At 38.4% G+C, this 12,357-nt stretch overlaps 3 protein-coding genes across 3 annotated transcripts; 2 read left to right on the plus strand and 1 right to left on the minus strand.

Annotated features, from left to right (window-relative positions):
* The first annotated feature begins 110 nt into the window (after positions 1-110).
* Positions 111-3,242, plus strand: LOC125474282 (COP9 signalosome complex subunit 3-like). Its single transcript, XM_048577763.1, has 11 exons — positions 111-364; positions 763-878; positions 966-1,212; positions 1,435-1,492; positions 1,595-1,684; positions 1,816-1,881; positions 2,038-2,127; positions 2,294-2,452; positions 2,537-2,658; positions 2,767-2,839; positions 2,915-3,242. The coding sequence occupies exons 1-11, from the start codon at positions 183-185 to the stop codon at positions 2,981-2,983; spliced, it is 1,272 nt and encodes a 423-aa protein (XP_048433720.1). The 5' UTR covers positions 111-182; the 3' UTR covers positions 2,984-3,242.
* Positions 3,243-3,341: 99 nt separating this feature from the next.
* Positions 3,342-7,131, minus strand: LOC103959658 (actin-histidine N-methyltransferase-like). The gene is made up of 12 exons (XM_048577762.1): positions 6,618-7,131; positions 6,417-6,492; positions 6,100-6,305; positions 5,910-5,996; positions 5,742-5,834; positions 5,419-5,573; positions 5,233-5,317; positions 5,055-5,141; positions 4,853-4,972; positions 4,455-4,556; positions 4,202-4,373; positions 3,342-3,722 (listed from the first exon to the last, which is right to left on the minus strand). The coding sequence occupies exons 1-11, from the start codon at positions 6,987-6,989 to the stop codon at positions 4,206-4,208; spliced, it is 1,551 nt and encodes a 516-aa protein (XP_048433719.1). The 5' UTR covers positions 6,990-7,131; the 3' UTR covers positions 3,342-3,722; positions 4,202-4,205.
* Positions 7,132-9,092: 1,961 nt separating this feature from the next.
* Positions 9,093-12,253, plus strand: LOC103959656 (cytochrome c1-2, heme protein, mitochondrial). Its single transcript, XM_048577765.1, has 8 exons — positions 9,093-9,259; positions 9,672-9,742; positions 10,084-10,298; positions 10,601-10,880; positions 10,965-11,036; positions 11,497-11,613; positions 11,705-11,770; positions 11,858-12,253. Exons 2-8 carry the CDS (start codon positions 9,686-9,688, stop codon positions 11,972-11,974), a joined length of 924 nt encoding a protein of 307 aa, XP_048433722.1. The 5' UTR covers positions 9,093-9,259; positions 9,672-9,685; the 3' UTR covers positions 11,975-12,253.
* The last annotated feature ends 104 nt before the right edge of the window (positions 12,254-12,357 follow it).

Genomic DNA, 12,357 nt, shown 5'->3' on the forward strand with positions numbered 1-12,357 from the left:
ATGGGCCCAACAAATGGACATTGTTTTCTTTACTGGGCCTATAGCCCATTTTAATGTGCTTAGTTGATCGTGTTTTTAACTCGCATACAACACGCACAACCAAAAACCAGAGCGAGCTCCCGAAGCTTTCTCTCTCGTTTCCGCTTCCGGATTCTCAGAAATCGGAAACTTGACCGGAAGCCATGGAAGCCATACAATCTCTGGTGATGAACATCCAAGGGCTGTCGAGCTCCGGTGACATCTCGCACCTCCACGTCCTTCTGAAGCAAGCGCAGGAGTCGCTCTACGCCGAGTCGACTCGGTTGCTTCCCGTTCTCGACCAGCTCGACCCCGCCACGCACTCTCTCGGATACCTCTACATCCTGTGAGCCTCTTCGTCACTCTAACACTCCTCGTTTTCGAATTTTGTGTGTGTATTTTGTTTTCAGTATTGAATGCCCTAGGGTGTAGTCAGATGGCGTCGTTCGCAATGTGTTAGGGTTTGATTATTGGGGGATGTGGGAACGATAATTGTGTGCCCTAATCTACTGTTTGGTGATCGAGTAAAAGAATTCAGACACATCTTTTGATCTGATTTTACATAATTTGCATTAAGAATTCTGGCAGTGCTTGAAAATTGCAATTGTGTTCACAAATTTGATTGTCGAGAACATGTATAGTGTGCGGTTCATTTTTTTAAGATTCTGCCTGGTTGCTAGTTACCAGCATTTGAAAATTTGGTGGAAATTTGACTGTATCATGGGTTTGTGAATGTGGTGGCAGGGAGGCATGCTCATCTGGTTCGATTTCAAAAGAGCAGGCGAGTGCGTTGGTCCTGCCCATTGCTAGATTTATCAATTCCTGTGTCGCGGAGCAGATTCGTTTGCAACCTGATAAATGTATTCATCTTTACTCTTTTATTTAATTTGCGTAAACATTAAACTGCATATTTCATTTCTCTTTCTGTGGATTTGTTTGGTTTGCAGTCATATCTGTTTGCAAGAGGTTCAAAGATCATGTTATGCTTCTTGAAGCACCACTGCGGGGAGTGGCACCGATGCTGACAGCTATTCGGAAAATTCAGACCTCCTCAGAACATTTGACTTCTTTGCATCCAGAGCTTCTTCTGCTTTGTTTGTTGTCAAAATCCTATAAAGTTGGATATTCCGTTTTAGATGATGACATATTTGAGGTTGATCAGCCAAGGGATCTTTTTCTCTATTGCTATTACGGGTCAGTTGCTCTTTCAACACAGTGTTATCTTTGTTTCAGTTTGCTTTCACTTGAGTTAGCTGTTTTTAATTATTGAGGAAATTACTTTCATTTTCTTCTTGGAAGTGTCCTTGCTTCGTTTGACATATTTGACATGTTTCACTTCTTAATTCTTTAATCTATGGGGCGTTTTGTGTTGCTAAGGAAATTTCTGACACTATTTCACTTTTGACCTCATTGTAGGGGGATGATATGCATCGGACAAAAGCGTTTTCGCAAAGCATTGGAGCTTCTTCACAATGTCTGTGATCTATATTCAGTTTACCTTCTTATACTCTTCAAATTATGTTCTTTATGAAGTTTGATTTACTTGTCCATTCTAATCGCAAATCGTATTTTCCAGGTTGTAACATCACCAATGACTTCTTTTAATGCAATAGCTGTTGAAGCGTACAAAAAGCATATATTGGTTTCACTCATTCACAATTGGAATGTATGCCTTTCTTCTTATAGATTCATCTACCTTGACATTTAATTTGACTCGGTTTTGACTTGATTATTCATCTGTTTGTGCTGTAAATTTGTATGAGGATAAGTTGATGATTGTTCTTTTCATGGTGATAGTTCTGTACCAGTCTCCCTAAATACACCTCCTCAGTATGTCAGAGGAATCTAAAGAACTATTGTCAGGTATGCCAAGTTGAGCGCTGCTCTTTGCTGCATGTATTTTCTTTAATGGATTGCTTTATTTGAATCCTGATATAATCAGGCATTCCATAGTAGGCCTAGCATTTAAACTTACCAGCTCCGATGACTTTATTTGATTTTTAACTCCCTTTTGAGCAGCCCTACATTGAATTGGCGCATTGCTATGTCAGCGGAAAAATTGTACATTTGGAGGCAATGGTTGACAGACACAGGGAAAAGTATGAAAATGTGAGTTCTTTTAATGTTTTCATCCGTTGTTTTTCCTTTATTTGTATTTCATATTCATGGTGTCAAAGAAAAAGTGGATGCAACATGATTCCTCAGTAACCTACGAGTCTCTGACTTGGATTCTTCAACCATCTTAATTTGGCTTTCGAATTGTGTTTTTCTCTAGGACAACAATCTTGGACTGGTGAAGCAGGTATTATCTTCCCAGTATAAGCGAAACATTCAGAGACTGACGCAGACATACTTGACTCTTTCCCTTCAAGATATAGCCAACAGCGTTCAACTAAACAGCGCTAAGGAAGCAGAAATGCATGTGCTACAAATGGTAAATCAAAATTAGCAGCAATAAAGTATCGGTATTACAAATCTTTTGTATTGAACCCTAATGTTCTCTTTTACCAAAGTATAGATTGAAGATGGTCAGATATTCGCAACAATCAACCAGAAGGATGGAATGGTTAGATTTCTTGAGGATCCTGAGCAATATAAAACCTGTCACATGATTGAACACATTGACTCATCAATACAGAGGTAAATTGTCCGAATGGCAATTAAATTTTGCATTGTTCTTTTCTTTTGTCTGCGGGAGAGGGTGTGCTTTTTTCCATTTTAAATGCGGTTCCCCTCCTCTTCATCCAGGATAATGGCTCTGTCAAGGAAGCTGACCGCTATTGATGAAAACATCTCAACTGATCCTTTGTTCCTATCAAAGGTGAGTGAATTGCCCCCCTAGTGTTACTGAACTAGCTAGTTCGTCAATCAAACTAATACCTGCTTATATGTTCAGACTGGAAGAGAGCGGCAGAGATTTGACTTCGATGATTATGATAGCGTTCCTCAGAAGTTTAACATATGAATTAAGCAGGTTCACCCAACATATCGACTTGAAGTTGAGAATGGCGATGAACAAACATGCTGCAGCACTGAATTGTTTTTTCGGATCCTTATTTTGCAAAGAGATGGAAAATTTTCAGTACATTTTCTCGCGGATTAGAAGTAGATATCTCTGGCTACTGTCTAGTATTAGAACCAGTTTTGAACATGCTTTACATGAGCTTTTCTTTTGATCATCCATAAACGATTTTGCAAGAACTCAACAATCAAGTTTTGATGCATGAGCTACAACCGACGATTTTTATTGTTTTTCGACAATCAACCCAGATATTCGAGTAAAATGGCGGAGGCAGAGTCAGCTTCTACGAGAAGGTTATGCGTATTCTGAACAGAGTAATGTACATTGAACACAAATGGATTAAGAGTCTGGTCGTCCTGATTCACATTTACAGAGAACGACCAAAGATTACATTAGCTACCAAAATCATCAAGGCATTCATCCTTCGTATCATTTTCGTTTCCTTTCGTTTCTCTTTTCCGGCACCCCATTCATCCGAGGGAGGAAGAAAATGAATTCGGGAGAATATACGATGGAGAGTGTCGGGACGGGTCATATTGTATGTTGACAAACGAGTGGGAAGGAATTTACATGTTACTGAAAAAGAATGCCTGATTCTCTCCTCTTTGATGCCTGATGGAGCCAGACATATTCCAGTTCTCCTTGGTTGTGCCCTATGCGTTGCCCGCTTCCTTCGATCCATCTGCAAAGATAAATAGTTTTGGAAGGGAACTCAGTAGGATGCATCCGTTCAACTATGAAACTTTTCTATTCTGTTAACAATCAGAAATTACCATTAAAGATCCAGAAATTCCTCAACGACAACAGATGCAAACGGACTAACGCGGTAAAATCTTATCAAGGGAAATAACACAAATAATGATTGGTTCTGAAGACAACAAGACATCATATGTTATGTAGCAGAAACATACAACTCTTAACAAAAGATTTAGTTTTTTCGGTTCCTCACATTCGGTTGCAGATTCATATTGTTCATTCCAACATAATTTAACCAAAGCCATTCATTTTTCAGATATTTGTAAAAAATACCACTGCTTTTAAGATTCTGAGTGACATTCATTCCTACGCACTCTTTCTTTCCTGTATCCCAACGATTCATAAAATTCCTTCAGCTTAACTGGATTACATTCTCCCATTTGAAACAATAAGCAACACGCGCACCTTTTTATTTCAACAAGGGGGCATAAGGAGCTGGGCATGGTGATACAGTGTCGTCTGGTAACTGGCCTATCAAATCAACCACCACCTTCAGGCATGCATGGAGCATTTTCTTTTCTAACCTAACAAGCTGAGTAGCAACTCGCTTCTTCGGATTCAAATTAGCATCTGCCAACTGCACAAGAGTGAGAATATTAATTTGCATTCAGCTAGCAAAAACCTGGTACCACTACTAATTTGACAGAGCCAAGATTACCAAAGAATCATCTTCACTCAATGTAGTTGGATAGCCAGCCAGCCGTGTTCTAAAATAATCAGCAAGTTGGTCCAGCACCGCTCGTTCCATACAAGGACTCACCTATTAAGTTTATAACATCCAGCAGTCTATGTCATTTATCACCATTAATTTTTTGGCTTCATTAAAGACAAGAGACATATTCACCAGTTAATCGAATAATTTTGAATTCCATACAATCATAGGCATAGTATATATCAATAACCACGTGCCAGATAACTTGACGATAACAACCTTTAGCATGTTTATTAAACCTTAACAAGGTCCCCAAATGTTCTACGTTCCAGTCTCTTATGGAGTAGTGCTATCAAATTCTACTGATGAAAATCACTTTGCTCTTAACATAAAAGTTAACTTACTGGACAAATTGGACCTTGAGAGGAGATAACAGACTGCATCTCTGAAGGATCTGAAACATAGCCCAGTCGCAGATAGGGAAGCATATCGAAGACCGTTTCCTTTTCCTTTCCCACATATACCTGAAAGCAATGAGGCAGATTAAAGACTAATGTAGAAAATTGTGTTATAACTTTCTTAAGGGAAATAGTTTTAAGTACACACCTGAAAAGTTTGTACTGATAATTTTCCATTTCTTTGAGCAACCATTCTTTTATCTTGATATTGTGGATCCTCAGTGTTCAAAGCTGCCTGGAACACATAGGAAATATGGGATATTTCAAACACATACACATTTGACATGAACAGAACCTGCAAGCTTATGAAATTGTCCAGAATTTACCTCAACCACCAAACGATCATAAGAATTATCTTCATCAACAAAACCATAGTTTATAAGCAACTTTGAATTAGGCTGTGGTCCACACCTATAATATTTTACAAAATTACATTTTTATGATTTCTACACTGAAGTAACATGATAAGGCCACGCTATGGATACAAAATCTTGAAAAATCAAATAACATACCACACAACAATAGACTCCCCTGCCTTATATGGCCGATCGACCACTAGTTGAACAGCACCATCAACAGCTGTCAACATTGCTCTACAGTTGCTTCCGTAAGCTAACAATGGGGGCCCAAGAGGAACCAAAGCAAATCTTTGAGCCAAACTAACTTTCTGCGTCGGAAAGGGAAACAAATGTAAGAAATCCAGATGGCTTGATTTAGAAATACATGGCACAAAGAGGCGACGTGGAGCACTTAAGAAACTCGTTTTACCCTTTTCTTATCTTGCGTTGGTTAATTGTAACAAGAAAATATATTGACGAAAGAATGAAGAACTTACCTGCAAATGCACTACACAAGACTGAACTGCAACAAAAGCTTGTTTGAATATCTCAAATGGGAAGGCCTCCGTAGGAATATCATATGGGTATTGCTGCAAAATGAAGAAAATTTAAGTCCATATCATTGGCTACAACACCAGTGCCAATCAAATACACTTGAGTAATACCTGAAATAGGGAACCAGCCATAAACCAGACAGTGTCAAGCTCATTATATTCTCTTTTAATTCCTTCGGCCCTTGCACGAACGTCAGCCTGATTCATCACCACAAGAATATAGGGTAAGAACATTTTGAAATACTGAAGAATTCCATAACTTACTTAAACTTGCATGTACAGCGATCGTAGCATAAGATACCTTTGTGGGGCTGCCTGTAAGATAAGCCAGCTCAGCTTCTGACCATAAAAGGGGTGATTCCACCGCCAATTGACCCCTCCCTCGCTGACGATCGAGCTCTCTTATATAGGGATACCAAAATGACTTCTTTCCTTGTTTCTTCTCGTACATCAGATACAATGCCAAGCATGCCAATTCCGATAATTTGTTCGTAGTTAATAATTCAGCTGCACAATAAGACAAGCATCCTGCACATTAATGTATGCCCCCCATATCCCATTGGCTATGAACATGCATTAGAAAAGTCGAGAAATCGAACAATAGACAATGAACATTACCAATTGTTTCGTTCCCCAACACTCTCTTGAGAGTTACAACTAAAGAATCCGGCACCGAAAATGCGACATCACCAACCTAGTAATCACAACAATTCAAAGAACATAAAAATCAAAACCCATCGCCAAGATAAACTCAAAGAACAAAACCCAATGAACTTTATGAATTACATTACAGAAATTGAAAATTCAGAGTCTCATCACCTCAAGATCTTCGCTGGCAGCTACGTAATGAATGGGCCGGAGCTTCTCGTCGTAGGAAGGTTTGTCTTTGAGCACGACCTTGCAAGGAGGCAGCCCGTTCTTGTGCATCCAAGATTTCAAGTCTTCCTCCTCGTCTTTTTTGCTCACCGCCTGACTCTGCTTGCCGCCGCCCTCCTTCCGCGACCCAACCAACGTCTCGGAGCTGGAGGCGGAGCACAGATTTCTCCGGCGAATCGATCCAAAAGAAGGTACGGACCTAAGGAGCTTGGTGTTCCGAGGCGAAATTGAAACGAGGAGAGGTCGGTACGAGGAGGAGGACGAACGAATCGGCGAGGACCAAATGCAACGGTGGGGCGGAGGAGTGAGCTCCATGGCGGAGGTTGGGATTTGAAAAATTCACAGGGAGAGAGAGAGGGGGAGTGAGGGGGGAGTGGGAGGGATAAGAGCGCGGAATTTGGCAGCGTAAATCCGATTGGAGGGAAAAGATACTGTTTGGCGTTGGTGGTGGTGTTGTGTGGACTCACTCTCACAGCTCACAGCTGGGAACATTTTATAGGATGATACCTGATGAACAAACAATTTAATTATTTATTTATTATTTTCTGATATTCAGTGTTTATTTATTTGTCTTAATATATAAGGGTAACGTAGGGACACAAAATTTTAAATATAATTTTATAAATTATATGCCGTGATTTCTGATGATTGGATTAGTATGTAATTGTTGATAACGTACTTACTTTTTTATTGGTGAAACGTAATACAATTTAAAACCTAAAAAACTAACGAAAAGTTCAAAAAACTTTAGTTTTAATAAAAAATAACAAATAAATGTATAGTGAATAGTACCAGAAAAAAGTAAAAATATGATTTTTCGTTAAAAGTGAACCGATTAGTACTTCGTTAAAACTCCTTTTAAATTTTTGGTTTAAAAAATTTATCTACCATTACTCTTGAAACAAACATAAGTTACTATAGAAAAAATTCATGTACGAAAGACGTTTCTCTTTCGACTATTTACATGTCAATATATAGTTAATGGGCACCTAGCTAAAAAGTAAATTGAGCATGTGACACTATCTCATCAGGCGGTCTGACTATCTTCTGATGAAGCAGTCCGAGACAGGACTTGAGAAATTTTAATGTCATGTTGTCATGTTGCCAACTTCTAAGACATTAGTTGCGCTTTTTTTTTTTTTTTTTTTTAACGAAAAATTATATTTTTGTACTAAAAAGTTAATCTTATTACTATTTATTTTACCTTTTATTTTATCATTATCGTTAAAACTCAAAATTTTTAATTTTTTTTTATAATCAAATTCTCACATTTTGAGGTGAAGTATGATCGAACTAACAGATTTAAGCATCTCTACATAAATTTTTCTCTTCTCATTATTGGTCGACACTCCGTACCATTGGTACAACTCTAGTCCAACTTTCAAGCCAATATTTGAAAATTTTAAGTTTTTGTTTTTTGTCAATTTTTTTTTTCTTTTCAAACAATAAATTTTGTTAAATTAACCACCGATTGAGTTTGAATCCACGCCATCATATAAGAGCTCAACACCTTTTTATCACTGTGGTAAAAGGGCATTTGTGTTTTTCTTAAAATTATTAAGGGAATTGTTAATGGCACTCCAAAAATCTTATTCTACACTCCAAATTTTCTATATTTGAAACAAAAATACACTTGTGAGAAATGTAGAATGAGATTTTTGAAATGTCAATCACACTTCCCTTAATTAATATTATTTTGTTCCTCACCTTCGTGAAATTCTATAAAATCAAATTATAATTGTATACAGCTGGAATGTTATGAACTTTTTTAAAATCCTAATTGAATACACCTAGATTTCTAAGGATTTTAATAAACTATCGTAAAATCCTATTAAAATCCTTATTGAATATACATTGAATTTCAGAGAATTACTTAAAATCTTAATTGAATACTCCTAGATTCATTAAAAAAATTAAAATCTCTCAAAATTCCACTTAAATACATCCTCCGAAGTATGACCCAACTAACAGATCTAAGTGCCTCTACACAAGTTTTTCTCTTCTCATGATTGGTCGACACCATATTCGACTCCTTACTAGCAACGTTCATGGGCCCTAACAGCACCATCCATAATAAGCCCTCTCTGTGCCTTAGGCATAGGTCCAGTCCAACTTTTAAACCCAATATTTGAAAATTTTTAATTTCAGTTTTTTCTTAAAATTAATTGTATTATTTTGTTCATCACAGATTCACAATCGCAAACCATGAATTATAATTCGAAAACGACGGTCCCTCAAAAGAAACCATGGCTTGCGGCCGAAAACACAGGAAACCGTGGATTACCGTAAAAGCCCGGCCCATAAACAGAAGCCGCTGGGTCCCACACATGGGCTATTCAGCCCACCATTGGCCCACGATTCTATCAGGATACAACGAAGAGGTGAGAGAGAGAGAGAGAGAGAGAGAGAGAGAGAGAGGGGCGTGTGGTAAAAGGCGTAGTTCCACATTTTCTCTCGCATACAACGAACGAAGGAACAGTTCTTAAGGTCCTCCTCCTCGGCCGCTGCTTCTCCTCCTTCATTTCGATCTCCGAGCTCCGGCAGCTCCTTGACAGTTCTATCTCAGACGACGTCGCTTTCCCACTGTGAGTTCCTATTCAATCCCTCTCTCTCTCTCTTTTTCCCTCTCTCTTTCTGATGCCTCCCCAGATCTGTGCTCCCCTTTCGACTTAGGGTTCGTGTCTGTTTATCTGTGATCGTTCCAATCCAAATTTCAACTATTACTGCGGTCAAAATTTGAACTTTATGTTTGTTCCAATCGAAAAATGGTACCCGCGATTCTGTTTCGATGATTGATCTTACAGTGCTTTGTTTCCGTATTTTTTTTTTAAATTATGTATTCTTTGAATTGTTGTAGAATTATATTTCGTTTTGTTGCAGTTATTTTGTTATCGTTATTTTGTTAGTGTGCGCAGTTCCATTTTTCAATTGGAGGTTTAATTTCAGCAAATGAGTTGTGCAATTTTATTTATGTTTTGGGATTTCGGTAATTGACAGGAATATTGACTGAAATGGCTGGAGGAGCGATCCACCAGTTATTGAGGAGGAAGCTTCAGTCTCATTGTACTGTAAGATCTTCGTCCCACCTCGTTGTCCTTTTTGTTTTGTTCGGCATTCAACGTTTCCAGTCGTGACGCTCTACATTACTTAATTTGAAATTTATGGTAGCATCCGGAAATTGTTAGGCTTATGTTAGTTTAACTTTCATTTGTGAGTTATGTATGCTTTTTAGAGTAAATGCCATTTGCATTTTGCCATTTAAATTTTTTGAAAAGAAGGAAATCAATCATATATGTTAGTAACTCCGTATCTAACTTAAGTCTCTCTTTACCTTTTTTCTTGTGGAAATATCGTAAATCTTGGTTCTAGATTAGCATAATAATGGTTGTTGTATGCCACTTAATTGCAGGCCTCTCCATTATTGGCTTCCCTAATACATAAGAAAGATGATGCTGGCTCTGCTGGGGCAAGGTCCCTCAGAGCACTTGCGCTCCTTGGAGCAGGTGTTTCAGGACTGTTAAGTTTTGCAACTGTTGCATCTGCGGATGAGGCTGAGCACGGATTAGAGAGCCCAAACTACCCCTGGCCTCACGCAGGAATCCTTAGCTCATATGATCATGCTTCGTGAGTTAAAACAGAATCTATGACGTGTGTGTGTGTGTGTGTGTGTGTGTCTTTTTGATTATTTATTTCTTGTGAATAGAAGTTGTTTTTTACTTGATGCAACCGAAGCTTAAAGGTGTCAAGTCTTATAATATTTTGAGCTCCGTTGTTTTTTGCCGAATGTTTTGGTTTATATCTCTAGACTTCAGATTTTCCCCTACACTCTGGTACCCTTCAAGCAAGAATCCCATATTTATTGTATCTGAAATGTTATATCATGATGTGGGTTGTTGATGGTTGAAGTTCAATTTTTCTACTTGCAGGATTCGTCGTGGTCATCAGGTTTACACACAAGTCTGTGCATCCTGCCATTCCATGTCTTTAATATCCTACCGTGATTTGGTGGGTGTTGCTTATACCGAAGAGGAGACAAAGGCTATGGCAGCTGAGATTGAGGTAACTGATGGGCCGAACGACGAGGGTGAGTTGTTTACTCGCCCTGGTAAACTTAGTGATCGATTCCCGCAGCCATATGCAAATGAGCAGGCTGCTAGGTTTGCTAATGGTGGAGCATATCCTCCTGATTTGAGTCTTATTACAAAGGTGCTCTCAGTCTTCTGCTAATAAATTCTTATTGATTTGTATTTTTGTATTTCCCGTGGAAATATCTCACCCATATCCTTGCAGGCTCGTCACAATGGTCAGAATTATGTATTTGCCCTTCTCACTGGTTACCGTGATCCTCCAGCTGGTGTTCAGGTAACTTCTATTCTTAAATTTATTCTGAAAAAAATTTGTCGATGTTGTGAAAAAGAAAGAAGGCTTACATGTTTATATGAATTTGCACTATCCTGATTTTGTAGAACTATTGCAAAATGTATATATGGCCATTTACGAAGCCAACTAATACCCCATCTATTTCTGAGTTATGACTAAAATGGAAATAACATTTCATATGTTTGTTGGGCCTCTGGTCCCTGTTGTGTTGTGCTGTTGTCGTTGCTAATTTGTTGTTTAGCTTTGAGTGTCTGGTGTTTGCATCAATCAGTGTTGTAATTAGATTAGATTAGATTTGAATGGTGAACATCAATCTGGTGTTTAGTTCCACCCTACTGAGAATTGTGTTTATTTATGGAGTTCGCTGTATTTGTGGTTCTGTGAAATGGAGGTGATGTCCTCTAATTCTTATCAACTGCAAAATGTTATCTGGTCTTTGTAGATCCGAGATGGCCTGCACTATAATCCGTACTTTCCTGGGGGAGCAATTGCTATGCCTAAAATGCTTAATGATGGTGCTGTTGAGTACGAAGATGGTACTCCTGCAACTGAGGCTCAGGTTGCTTTATGGTTAAAGTATCTGTATATATTCCGTGCAAATCTTATTTCTGAATGGTTGCTCAAACTAATCGAATATTGCTATGTTGCAGATGGGGAAGGATGTTGTGTCATTCTTGACATGGGCCGCAGAACCAGAAATGGAAGAGAGGAAACTCGTAAGTTTCATTTTGCAATTACCCTTTTGACATTGCTGAAAGCCGAAACTAATTAAATCCTGACACTGATGAGCCTTGAAAATGCAGATGGGATTCAAATGGATCTTTGTTCTCTCTCTGGCGCTACTTCAAGCTGCATACTACCGGCGCTTGAAGTGGTCAGTTCTTAAGTCCCGCAAGCTGGTTCTCGACGTTGTCAACTAGGCCGCCTTACTTCGGTTTCTTTCAATGTTTTGCTTCTGGGAGGACCTGTTTTGGAAATAATTTTTTTTTTTCACATTGTAATCAAAGGCTTTCTTTTCTTTCCATGTCAAATTGGCTCGAATCCGAAATTGGTGATGGAGTGACCCTAGGAGTGTCGTTTTAATAGAGAATAAGCTACTCCATACGCAAGGAATATTTAATTTTTTTTTTTTTTCCTTACTTGGGCATGTGAATTTTGATTAAATTTTCTTCAAGTGCCAAATTCTACTCGTTGGATTACAGTTAGTCTTCATATGTATAAGTATATATTGTTCCATTTTTTAGATTGAAGACAAATATTTTTTTATTTTTTATTTTTTTTGGGTGCAACGCCCAAGCAACAA

Source organism: the organism of the source record quoted next, unplaced genomic scaffold (assembly GCF_019419815.1).
Source record: "Pyrus x bretschneideri cultivar Hongxiangsu unplaced genomic scaffold, Pyrus_bretschneideri_v1 Contig12, whole genome shotgun sequence".
Lineage (NCBI taxonomy): Eukaryota > Viridiplantae > Streptophyta > Magnoliopsida > Rosales > Rosaceae > Pyrus > Pyrus x bretschneideri.